This window comes from Diceros bicornis, chromosome 1 (genome assembly GCF_020826845.1).
Source record: "Diceros bicornis minor isolate mBicDic1 chromosome 1, mDicBic1.mat.cur, whole genome shotgun sequence".
In the NCBI taxonomy this organism is placed as follows: domain Eukaryota; kingdom Metazoa; phylum Chordata; class Mammalia; order Perissodactyla; family Rhinocerotidae; genus Diceros; species Diceros bicornis.
The window spans coordinates 47110215-47124056 of NC_080740.1; the positions used below are offsets into that span (position 1 = coordinate 47110215).

General features: G+C 44.6%; 1 protein-coding gene across 1 annotated transcript in view; it reads right to left on the reverse strand.

Moving 5' to 3' along the window:
• MARCHF3 (membrane associated ring-CH-type finger 3) overlaps nt 1-13842 on the reverse strand; it is a 142998-nt gene that overhangs the window by 40079 nt on the left and 89077 nt on the right. The window contains exon 2 of the mRNA XM_058539705.1: nt 1409-1652. Coding sequence (XP_058395688.1) covers nt 1409-1596 — 188 coding nt within the window. The 5' untranslated portion in view covers nt 1597-1652. The remainder of the gene's footprint in view (nt 1-1408; nt 1653-13842) is intronic.

The following is a 13842-nucleotide window of genomic DNA, read 5'->3' on the forward strand; positions in this document are numbered from 1 at the left end:
GAGAACATGTAAAAATGCCTAACAAACAAACACACACATTGGCTCACAGGTCTCAGTCATTTCAGCTCTGCAGCTTGTTCTTCCTGATCAAATGAGGTGTCTGAGGGCTGCAAGGGTGATGGGTGCACATGCAGCTATCTGTCTCAGTTCACAGATGAGTGATGATGCTCACTGCCTCATCGTACTCTGAGTCCTAACCAACTGTTAGAAGCTTTTCAAGAGGTGGAAAAATACACACAGTACTGACTTTTTCTATTTCTCCCCGGTGCAATAGTGGCACAGATTGAAAGTAGAAGGCACATGGATAATGTTTACAACATGCATGGGTGTGTGAGGCCACGTCTGGGGCTACCACCTCCAGGCTGGTGGCAATAGAAAATGCTGTGATGCCACCAGTAGTGCTTCTGTAGGCGCATGTATGGATCCGTGGGCCTCTACTGCACCACAGGGTTAGCTGACTTGCTCAGACCAAGGTAAGCGGTCAAGGTGTGAGTGACCGACTCTAAGTTTCAGGGTCCGAAGTGTCAGTGATATCTGGGGGCAAGTCCAGTGTTGATATACATTTTACATTCATAGGTCAAAGTCCCTCTTACCCATGCTGAAAGAAAGCTGGAGAAGCCAAGGAGCACCTATTGGCCGGGAAGCCTGTAGCCCTCAATCTGCCATTGGGCAGCAACAGCCCAAGAGGAGACCTCCGGGGACAAAGTCCCCGCCTGGATGAGCCGTCTCCAGGCTGTTCAGAGCCTTCAGCCTTGCTTTGCTTCATCACTCAGGAGAGATAAGCTGTGGGGGTTTTAACAATTGTACTTCACAGGGCAGGGTGTATATGAAGGACCAGGGGTGGGGGCCCATGGGAAGGAAAGGAAGGGGCAAGAGAAGAGGCCCCCAAGTGCGGATGTGTGAGGGAAGAGACTCGCCCGGGGAAGTGGTCCTGGACAGCGCTCCCATCAGGCGGTGCTGATTAGCATGTACGCCAGGAATGTCACTTGAAAAGTTTTGCCCACAAATCCAATCACTTTGGCTCAGTCGCCTGGAATCAGGTGCCTTCTTTATTCTATTCTAACAAAGGGCTACTTTGTTAGCGCCTGGAGACAACCAGAGTGTAATCACCGCAGCAGTGTCAAAATAACAAATGTAAAGCAAGCGACCCTGCGTCTTGTGGGATCCTTCCCCCCCGGCTCTCTGCACGTGTGACTTTAAGTGGAAAACTCAACAACGTGAATTTTAGCATTACACCCCATTGCTATAGAAACAGCAGTGATAGAACCTGTGTAGTCTTTTTTTTCCCCAGCACCTCCTCTCACCTGACACAAAGACCTGAGCACTAATTACATTTCCTTTAGCATTTTCCATCTGACAGAGTCCTCTGGATCAATTACAGATTCATTTATTTTAATTGTGGTACTACCTCTGGGTGGCAAGAGTCCGCACTACAGTTGACAGCAGCTGCCCGTCCTTGGCTGAAACTTGCATGACATACTGTGGCTGCCCATTCACTAGGCTGCCACAATCCTCCACAGTCTTCACCACGGGCGCAGCTGAGCTGGTGCAGTCTGGCAGCACTTCGGGCAGGTGACTGCAGCGGCTGGTTGTCATGGTAACAGACAGCAATTACTTTGCTAATGGCTTCCACATTCATACAGGATTTCCATCTAAGAGAGATCAGAAAACAGTTTACTTGGGCAGGGTGGTTAACAGAAAATGGAGAATTACAGGCCACCAACATCATGTCATTATTTAATATAAATAACAGGTGTAGCCTAGACGTGGCACATTATCTTGTTACCATTTAATATGCACGCGCGCACACACACAGCCCACAAGAAACAGCGGTCCCGGTTATGAACAAGACAGCAAGCATGTGAGTGTACATAAACATTTAGGATCTCTGCTCTCGGAGAGGGGAGGGAATGATGGCTCTGAAGCCAGATCTGAAGAGAAGAGAAGCAGTTCTCCTGCTCTGTGTCAGGGAAGCAATAAGTCTTTGTTGACACTCTCTAAAAGTTACTAGACTCATTATTAAAACTGTTCACAACACTTTTTTCTTGTAAGCAATTTATTCTCCATGCAGCTTCATTCTGGGATACTAAGATTTAAAAAAGAGAGAGAAAGAAAGAAAAAAACAACGAATTTGGCCAAGTAGCGCCTTCTAGGACAATATTTATCAAACAGGAATCATTCAATTAATGTACCACCTTTCTGACTTTTGCATATCTGTGTCCCATAATACAATTATCTACTTAATACATCTTGAAAATTAACTTTCTTTAAAAACTTAACCTATCTTAGCGTTGTCTTCAAGTTATTCAGGAAATGACGAGTTTGATGAGCTTGCTGTACTTTTTCCTAACGGACATTACAATAAATATATTAGAGGAAACCGCATCATCACAGGGAAACACACAGGAAAAAGCAAGGAAATCACGAGATCTCTACCACCTACTAAAAATAATCCACTCTTAATAAGGGGCTTACCTCCCTGACATACAGTCTATTATACAGATTGCAAGGAATTCTGTTCCCAATCTGTGTAGTATGGGCTTGAACTTGATCTCAAGTTCAAAGCATTCAGAACCACTGGAGTGAGGAACCCCACTGCATCCAATAATAGGTCTGCATATGATGCATAAGAAATAGAGGCCTTTATAGAAACTGGCAGGAGGAATTATTTATGTCTAAAGGTGAGAAGAGGGCCAGCCCCGTGGCTTAGCGGTTAAGTGCATGTGTTCCGCTACTGGCGGCCCGGGTTCGGATCCCGGGCACGCATCAACACACCGCTTCTCTGGCCATGCTGAGGCCGCGTCCCACATACAGCAACTAGAAGGATGTGCAACTATGACATGCAACTATCTACTGGGGCTTTGGGGAAAAAACGGAGGAGGATTGGCAATAGATGTTAGCTCAGAGCCGGTCTTCCTTAGCAAAAAGAGGAGGATTAGCATGGCTGTTAGCTCAGGGCTGATCTTCCTCTCACACACAAAAAAATAATAAATAAATAAATAAAGGTGAGAAGACACAGTTTCATGATCCATAAGGGCCGTTTCTGCCCAGCCTGCTCACCTCAATCTCCTGAGCCAGACACAGCCTGGGCTCAGTAGAGGATTGGCTGATGGACTGAGTTCATGTCAATGACCGGTCTGAGTGGTCAAGGCCCCGAGTCTAAATAAAGCTGTCCCCCAACCCCAAGAGGATTTTTGGAATTCCTCAAAGGGTTGTTTTCTCCCAGATATTTGTCTCTACTTATTACATTTTACTTGACTCCTACAGGTCTGGAAAACAGGATCTTCCCAACTTCCAGAACAATGTGCATCAACTGGACATTCTCAGGATGAGAACACAGTGTTTCCAGATGAACTTGAGCTGACACTGTCCCTCCCAACAAGCACATGTCAAAAGGTCTAACTGTCGGAGACGACTGGATGGGAACAGAATCCCCTCCTAGCCGCTGAGGCCTCCGGCTGGCCTCGTTCCAGCACGCTCCCTCTCCTGTCCTCCTTGGCTGCCACAAGTCCTTTCCGAGTCTGTGGTCTGGCCCCTCCCAGGAGCCCTCTGGAACCTGGCAGGGGCAGAGGCAGGGCTGCCCCTCCCATACCATTGTCACAACTCTGGTGGGCGTCTCAACCACCAGGTACCGAGCATTCAAGGAGCACAAACAATTAGCTGGGAGAGTTATGCTTTTTAAATAGAATTTGTTGCTTTTTTTACATTGTAAAAGCAAGAAGGATATGTTATAGAAAGAACAGAAAAGCACAAAGAAAACAATAAAACTCACACATCACCCCACCACTTGGATAACTACAGTAAACTTTTTGGGTGGATATTTTTTAAATTTTTGGCAGGGTTGGCAGGGTGGAGCTGATTTGTAGCTGGGGTCTGATAGCTTTTTTTTTTTTCCCCTTAAACTGAGTTATGGTAGCTCTCAGGCCACAGAACAAGAGGATGTTCAAAGACCATCTTCTAAAACTATGTCCAATTCCCCTCCCCTGGTCTGCCCTTATAAAACCCCATTGACATGATTTTAAATTCTCATAATGCCTCGTAGTCAAAGTGCAACTTCCTGGCACAGCTCTCTTGCTTCACAAGGCAGCCATAGATTAAGAGCCAGGGGTGTGTTGGCAGGAAAAGCAGACACAGTGACCTTCTTGCTGCATGGAATCATTATGTCTGGGTGCACTCTGAGAGTCTATTTTCGGGGTTTGCATAACTCCAACTCAGAGGGCCAAATGCTCCCTCCCCAGGATAGAACTGGAAGGAGGAGGGGAAGGGTGCACAGAGTGTGAAAATGAGACCAAGGCTGTCAGCAGTTAGGCAACCCTGAGTGAAGGGACTGTCACTCAGGCACATAATGTCCCCAAGTTCATTCACTTATATCCTAGATTAAGTCCTCATCAAAGGAAGTAGTTCTAATATATGACCTAAATCTGCAATAAAATGCCCTTAAAACAGTTCTAGAAGTAGAGTTTCCTTTAAACTTATTTTATATCTATAATTTCACTTCTGGATGATATACTTCATTCCGCTTTTCTTCTCAAAGGCAAAAGGGATGTTATCAGCCATCTGATCAGTTTATTCCATTCATAACATGTGCTGGACACTGAGTTGGGCACAAAGGAACAAAAGGCACCTCTACCTTGCCTTTTCCTGCCAGCAAGCCCTGGCACTTTCTCTCGTGCCATCTCTGTAGAACCCTGCTTCAACCTAAGACCAGATTGAAATGATACTCCAGTCCAGCCCTCACTGAAGAACACACTAGCATATCCACTGACCACCACACACCAGAATAACCTTGAGATACTAAGACTGGCATGTCAATGATGAGTCCTCACACTCCTAAAAGACCATGTCTTGAATCAAAATTGGGATGGGAGGGATTGTACAGAGCATGGGCACCTTTGATCATGGTGGGGAGGGTTGAGTTGGTTGCAACCCCAGAAGAGTGGATCTAACCATCTACTCAGGTGGAGGAGGACAGGAGAGAGCATACTCTCCCCAACCTCAGCCAAAAGGAAGCACAGAGGCCTAGATGCAGGCATGGGGCAGGAGTGGGCCTCTGCTGGCTGCATGCACCAATTGGCATGCACATGTCGCAGCCAGGGCAGTGACAAATGGCCCACTGCATTTCCCTGTCTCATTCAGAGCCACCTGGGAAAACAGCAGGCTGTTGCTGTGGATGCTTGAAAGAGCTGAGCTGTGGGTTTGCAGCCTAGCACCGGTCTTCCACAGATCTTTCTGCGAAATTTCAAGCACTATTTGACCGCATTCTTATCAATACCACTGCTCTTGTGGGAAAGTAGCTTCCTAGTCCATCCAAGAATTCTGCTTTCTGGGGTTTCTCAGGACAAAACCACAATGCTGGGAGGGAGTGGTGTCTGCATAAACTTGAAACCTCAAATTGCACTAGTGGGACAAGTCCTTTGTTGGCCAGGCTTAACACTTTTTGTCTAATTTCTTTCTCAGGCTGAGAATAAAACATGATTTGGCACTGGACAAATTCGGCTGCACACAGTGGGAGGAGTGGGACTAGGTGGACGAGAGGGAGATGACAAAAATGGAGGGAGTGGCTAAATAAATGAAAGCCTGATTAGACAACTGTGAAGATAAAAAGGCCTGTCTGTTAGACTGTGACCCCCTTAAAGGACAGAGTTCAGGTTTTACAAAAGCAAGGACCCAACTGGTCTGCAGCTAATCGTTGCTGCATTTCTGAACAGGCTGCCATTGGTAAGTGATTTCCAAGGGAACATGGCTGGCATCATGAGGATGTGTCCAGGGGACATGAGGGAGGGGAAGGGAAGCGAGCTCTGCTCACCTCTGCAGCCCTCTTGCCTCAGCACCCCCAGCGTCTCCTCTGCCCCAGAACCTCCAAGTGGATCACAGAGTTGTGGGAAAAAGCTCTGTTCTCAGAGGGAGGACATTCAATCCTCCACCCTGGCTCACCACTCAACAGGGTAAATCACTGAGCCTTTCAGACTTCGCTGAGATTTCTTGCATAGTTGAAATAAGGGTACTAATACTTCCTGAGCCATCTCATCTGATTGTTTGTGAGGCCTAAAATAAGATAATTCATGTGAACATGTTTTGTAAATTGGAATGAGCCATGTACGGAGAAGGCTGTATTTTACTACTACGTTAACCTTAATTCCCGCTCTTTTTCTGGCCTGGGCTGCATCTCGTTTCAGTCTTTTAAAACCATCTTCCCGCACAGCTGGCCAACTTTGACCATGCTTTACTTCCGGATCACACTTGAGCTCTGACGTTGTACCACTCCAGCTCTCTTGGTGGGGAAGCACAAAGGGAGCCCCATCCTTGCACACACGCTTCTCTGCATTCTCCCTAGCCCCATCTTCTCCAGATCCCTGAACACAGGTTTCACTCTTCCATGAAAATGTTTACAAAGATATATGATGAAAACCTGCTATTATGTTTGAGACACTTGGGTCTATCTGTTATAGCAGATACCATTGTCTTAGCTCATCTAGCACATGATAAATACACTAGGAAATAAAACACAAGCCACTCCCAAGTGCCTTTTCAGGCCTGTATTTTCAGTGCCAGGTCAACTTTAATCTCTTAGATCTAGAATGAGAAGGCTGTGTAGGGGAGGAATCTGTTATGTTGGCCTCTCTATTTGGGTATAAACATTACCTATGGGGTTTAAAGGTGGAAACAACAGCATAAGGGGGTGTGTGCTGGCTGGCACTTGTCTGGTCATGCAGGCTGCCTGGGCAGTGGTCTGAGCAGGCCCACCCTTGCAGGAGCAGTCTGGAGCAAGACTGAACTTCCAAATTTGACCCTAATGACAATTCCAGAGATTTTAAGAAGTGGGACCCTCAGGTCCCAAAATGTCCTGGAAGAGTCCTGTGTCACCTCCACAACCAGAGTTTCAACAAAGCAAATCAAAGAAGCAAATTCATTTATTCATTCTTTCATCCATTCAAATAAATATATATATATATATATTTATTTATTTATTTATTTTTGCAAGGAAAGATTTGCCCTGAGCTAACATCTGTTGCCAATCTTCCTCTCTTTTTGTTTTTTCCTCCCCAAAGCCCCAGTGCATGGTTGTATATTCTCGTTGTATATTCTAGTTGTAAGTCCTTCCAGTTCTTCTATAGGAGCCGCTGCCACAGCATGGCAACTGATAGACAGGTGGCATGGTTCCGTGACTGGGAAATGAACCCAGACCACTGAAGCAGTGACAGCGCTGAATTTTAATCACTAGGCCATCAGGCCTGGCTCCAAACAAATCTTTTTTGAGAACTTACTAGGTATTCCTAGGAAGTTTCTGGTGGTGCAGGGTACAGCCAGGCCAAGTCTTATTTTACGTTTCCCAAGGAAAAGTACAGGCCACCAAATAGTCTAGAGTGTTCCCCAGACCCTCTCTGGGGCTGCAGAGCCATGAGGACACAGCACCTTTCCACTAGCAATCGTTCTACTTGCTAATTCAGAGGAAACCACCTAATGCCATAAATTCGGGGGAATGAAATTGCAGAACTATAGAATGGCTAGATGTCTTTCTGCTCCCACAGAGTTGCACATCATTAACACTGGTCCAGGATTCAGAAGCCTGACCTTAGTTTTACATGAGCAAATCTGCTTCAAAAAGGATCTCTAAAATGTCCCTTAGCCTTCTGTGAAGGGCTGCATAGTCAGGGAGCAAGGCCTCCTCTAATGAGACCAATGAATGGGCGATGCAAGTCGGTCGGTGATTGAAACGGGAAAAAATAGCAATAATGGCCTGTGCAGGAACTTTCCCCTCGGAGTGAGATTTTCAGACTTTGAATTTTAAGAACAGTCTCTGAGAATAGGAACGCTCTTTGATAGAACATTTCTCTGGCTTTTCAGGCATGCTATAACCAGACAGTGCACTGCATGCATGATGAACTGACTCAGAGTATCCTGAATGTTCAGAGAAAATGAAGACAGGCAAGAAATCACACACTGACCTTCCTTTCCAATGAAAACGGAGCAAACGACTAATTTCAAAACCATTAACATGTAAAAGCTGCATATTTCTTCGGAGAACAGGGCACAAAGGCTCTCCAAGGAGATTGCTGGGACATGATTACCAGCAACATTTAAGTTTTCAAAAACACGCCAAGGAGGCTATTCACTAAGAATGTGTAGCGGCAAAGTAGCTGCTTCATTAAACTTAAATAGCCACGGCAGAGCTGTGCTTACAGACGCACGCCACCAAATTATACATTTCTTTTCTGGATGCTTCACTGACCTCATTATGTGGAGCGGAGAGTTTGTCATTCCAAATAAAGTGACCATCCAAGTCTTTACAAACATGTCCATCAGGCGCTTGATGAGTCTGCAGAGTGAAACACTGGCTGGCCCAACGAATTTTTTAAAAAATACTTCTCTTTTTGTTGTCTCCTTATTCTCTGCTATGTGCTCGTTGTCACACTTAGAGAGCAGAGTAAGCAGGTGAAATGCCTGTTTCCAAGCATCAAGGAGGTTTTGATTTGGAGGTAATGGTATTTTCCTGAGGAATGTGTAAACACCAATGATGAATCAAAGGAAAAAAACCCAGAGCAGCATACAGCAAGTTGGATCTGGAGAGTTACAATAACACGTCCCCAGTGTACTATTTGAAAGTTATAGCCAGAGTTATTTATCATTTCCCATCCATGTTATTAATTCTGATTCTCAGCCACAAGAAATATCAGACTAATCTTTTTTTTCCATTTAAAATTACTATATTTTCTCTTCAGCCAGGTAAAATCCTCTAGTTCTGCTGAAGGCAAATCAAATAACAATCATGTATTTATACATATTTTTTCCCCTCAAGAAGTCCTCATGAAATTAATTCAGATTTTGGAGGCTATTCATTTTTTCATTTAATTTTAATTATATAGATGAAAATGGCAATTAAAAATCCCACAACAACCCTGTGTGTTCAAAGACACAGGGACAGCTGAATTACACTTGTAAATAACAACTGGCTCCCACACACAGAGGCCCGCTGAGCGGGGGGAGTGGGCAGGGAGCAGAGCTGCAGGGATGAGTGCTGGGGGCTTGGGAACGGATCAGGGCACATCAGAAAAGTTTAAAGGTCAAGTTTAAAAAAAGAGAGGGGAGCAGGTAAAACAGAATGAGAAGTTACTGGGAGATGAAAAATAAAAGTGTATTCTTCAAATGATATTCAGCGTGCCCAGTGCCAAACAGCTACCTGTCCAGCATGAGGAAAGGTATGGAGGGTACTGCATGCTACCAGGATATCTGACCACACAGGAGAAAAACTTTCAGCTACGATGGGAGCTGAACACGCTCTAAGAACCGAAGTTCCCGATTTGTCAAGTTCATACCCATTTTCTACCAGCATCCACGTGAATGCCCACCATTAAGGAAGATGACTTGGGGTTCATTCCCAATTGTACCTCACTCACTGTCTTCTGTACAAACAGCCCAGTACTAGCTATGCAAGTGGGCTAATTCTTAACCCCAGCCTCCCCCAGCGGCTGCTGGCTTATTTTAAGCCAGGGTTCCTTGGGGCTTTCCCTGTCTGCACTTCACCAAGACCACAGCCTTGCCCTCCCACAGCGCGGTGTCCTGCATTCCACCAGGCTCAGGGGGCCCAGGCCTCCCTGCAGCACTTTCAGGCCTGTGAGGCCCCAAGAACCTTGGCTGCCTTACCCTCAGTTTACACATAAGGATAACCAAAGTTACTCAGCTTGCCAAGGAATATGAAGGCAAGTGCATAGTAAAGACTAAACCTCTTTGGATTTTGCTTTTCAGCCCTGTCTTTGGCATTATAGACAGACTCCCTATCACATGCTTCATATTACTAAAAGTCTCCCAAACACCACCTGTTCTTTCACACATGGTCTAGAGACCTGTCAGAGTCTCTGGGTGTTTCTGCTTTATCTTTGTACATATTTGGCTTTGGATTCAGGGGGCCTCGGGAAGCCTTTGAGTGGGAGGGAAGAGAGCCCTGGTTTTGGGTCAGGGAGTCCTGGCTTTGAACTGCCACCCAGCGCTTCGCAACGGAAGAGAGTTACTTGGTGCTAAGCCTGGGTTTCCTCCTTGACACTGAGGATCTGGGGTAGGTGTGGGTCTAGCACACGGAGGGCACTTAGTAATGGGCAGTGCTTAAGACTGGAGTGCAGCAGGGTCATCTCACAACAGCCAGGGCCAGGGTGGGGAAATGAGCTCCTTCCAGATCCCACCTCTAGGTCCCCTCACCTAGCTCACCCCCTTGCATCCTCTTCCCTACGCTCCCATCTCCCCAAGCAAACATCCCAGGGGAACAGAACTGCTGACATCTGCTTTGACAGTCTTGTATAAACATAGGTAAACAGCACAGAAATGCCTCCTGGAATTACTCTTCTCAGCCCTTAGACACTGCTCCCCTGCCCCTCCACTACGCACACACTCACACACACACAAACCAGATTCACAGTTGTACATCCGGGATTCTTGTGGACCATGAAATTGGTGAGGAATGAGGCCTCTTTCTTACTTACTTCCTGCTTACCTCAATGTAAAGCACTTCGAACTCCTTCAAAGGAACCTCTGAGGAGCTATTTTTTCTAAGCACATGCCCCCCTCCTGCACTCCCTCCTTTGGCCGCCTGTCCCAGCTCACCGTGCATCTTGACTTGGGCGATTGCATCAGTCCCTGCATCTCACACAGCCTCCACCTGCTGGAGCTTCCGCTTCGTCTGGGCTTTCTCAGTGTGAGGACCACCCCGCTCTCTCTCCGCGCCTCCCCAGGGAGCTGCTAGTTAGAAATGCCCTAGGGCATCAGCTTACTCGAAGGGCTGTCCTCCCTTTAGAATGTCCCCTTAGGCCCCTCAACCACTCAGAAGGAAGATCCTGAATCAAATATCCGGTATGTTCATTTCTTTGTATATATCCAGCCCTGCCAAATATAATGGGTGAGGTTCCTTAACCTGATACAGCCTGTTTGATAGAAACAAAAACTATTGACACTGAATTAAATTATTATCTAAGACAAAACAACCAAATATTATACTAAGTTTACCTTTACTTTTAAATTTTCATCTTATGGTAGTTTTCCTTCAGAACAGACCAAAAAAAATTGCACTATTAATAGCAATAGTGCGAGTGTATTTTTCTATTTTCATAGCACTATTCATTTTCCATTTTCTAAGTGCTTAATAAATACAGTGGGTCTTTACTGTCTTCCAGGGTGAAAACAACAGTTACACCCCCACGAAGCTCATTCATTTGCTTTATGGGCTAAAAAATCTCTAGCGTGTCACAAATTAACACAATGTTCCTGAGGACTGTGTTTTATTCTTGAATCTCCAATTTCACTAATAAATGTGAAAAACACATGTAGCCAGATAAGTCCCTGGAGACTAGCCACTGCAGATGCTGAAGAAAGTAAGTTATTCCGGCTAAGATCAGCATTCACTTTCACACGGGAGACTATTTGTTTCCCAAATTCTCCTCCAATTGCTTGATGTAAGGCAATGAAATGGATTCTAGTGATTACCCCAAAAATGTAACAAAACTAGTTTTTTTTTTTTAAATAAAGGATGTCTTCAAAAGCAATAAGAAAAAAACAAAATTCTTGATCATCAGATAATGACCTTTTTCTAGTTATAACTACAATGGACCTCCACTATCATCTCTGAGAGAGATCTGTTATTCTTTTCTTTAATATTTTCATCATGAAAAGTCTCAAACAAATAGAGAAAATACTACAGTAAACTCACATATACTCCATCATCTCAATCTAACAATGAATCAAACGGCCAAGATTTTGCCACACTTGTTTTTCCTTCCCTTCCTTCCTCCCTCCATCCCTCCCTTTCTTCCATCTTTCCTATTAAGATTTTTAAGCAAATATCAAAAATTACATCATTTTACCCCTACATATTTCAGTATGAATTTCTAAAAATATGGACATTTCTTATATAACCACAAAGCCATTATTATACCTAACAAACTTAACAATTCCTTAGTATCATCTAATACCCAAACTGTATTCAAATTTCTCCAACTGTCTTGAAAAATCTTTTATGGTTGGTTTGTCTAAATGATCCAAACAAGGTGTAACATTCAGATGTTATGTCTCTTAAGTGCCTCTTATTTGCACACAGCTACCTCCCTTTTTTCCCCACGCAATTGTCTTGCTGAAGAAACTCATATGGGGCTCCTCTTGAGCCCGGTCCCAATAGCCACAGTCTTAATTTGTTTTCTTGTGGTATCATTTAACTTGTTTCTCTATCCCTTGTGTTTCCTGGAAACTTACAGATCAGCTTAAGTTCAAGTTCAACTCTTAGGTAACAACAGCTCATAGGTGGCGCCCTGTACTTCTCATTGCATCACGTGAGGGTCACCTAATGTGTAGCCTGTCCACTTTAGTGTGTTCAGGGGACAGCAGCCTGAGTCCTTGATTGTGAAGTTCCCCATCAACATTTCTGATGGTCTAATGTTGCATCCATTGATAACAGTTGCTTGAATCAATTATGTCATTTGGGGGCTACAAAATTATGCTTTTCCAATTCTAATCTCCTTTCCACATTTAGTAGCTAGAATTCTCACATAAAGAAGAACTTTCCTTCATCAACCAGGGCAATATGGTTACCCTGAAATACAATTTGCATAGAAAAAGCATGATCACTGCTTAATTCTTTCCTTTGATCACCAATTTTCAGAGTAAGGAATTGGTGCCTTACTTATATCCTATAGTAACTGAGTTGTTTTTGTTATTGTTTATATTATTCTTAAAGGTCCATCCGTCTTTATTGAAATTTGAAAAAAAAAATCAAATCACCACCCCATAATTAACCTTTCTTCTTGAGTATAGAGAACTGGATTTGAGATTTAAAGGGATACAAAATAAGTCGAGGGCATGGTCCCTGCCACCTTGTAGCACTCTCAGGAGGAAGGCCAGGTGCTATTTCTCTCACATGCTTTGGTATCTGACTCTTGTCTCTAGGGTTGATATAGTTTTTCCTTAAGCCAAACATTCCTTGCAGACAGAGGCCTTCTGTATTGACTGATCCCTTAGGAAAATGAGAACAATTCTAAAATATCCCCTCTTTTGCTTATTGTGGCACAGATCACTTGGTGTCTCCTGCCCCTGCAGACTTCCACTTTCATATTATTTACTAGACACATCTGAAGGTGTCTCAAATATGTGGAAGTGGGTCGGCGGGACTACGCTGCCTCAGACTGACTAGTTGAGGTCATGGAGCTTGTATCAGCTTGGGCCTTGTCTGTGACCTATCAGGAAGCCATTCTCGTCCAGTGAAGCCTGTAGGTACCATCTGGCATGGCCACACCCTGCTCTAGGGCTGCAATAGTGACACAATAACATGCTGGGCAAGCTTCCACTGGGGGAAGAATCGGCACATGTGTGAGAAACAGCTCCCTTCTCCTCTTCTTACTAATAAGGGTGAAAACATTTTGGCCATTCATGGGTATTCCCCACAGAGGCATTTATAAGTTTTCTTTAACAATGGCTGACAAGTGTCTCTGAGACTGACAGGAATCCAGGGTCTCTTTTTGCTCTCTAAGAGCAGAGACATTTTCCGCCCATTATCGCCTTATTTTACTGACAGGCATCTGTCAGTTAGACATTAAAACAGAGTGATAATGGGAAGATAATATGCTGGCTCTGTCCACACACTTCAAGAGGGAAGCACTCATGAAAAATGTGTATTTTGGGAAACCTAGATGCTCCTGTGCCTATCTGCATTTCTATTTAGTTGCAAATTGAGTGTAGAATAGCAAAGCAGCGAGAAGAGGAATAACAGGGAGATGGCATCAGAGGAGATTCCTAGATGGCCCTGTAGACACCAGTGTGGGGATCACTGCTCTAAGCAGGAGCGGAATGGGTTAGGAAACACATGCCAAA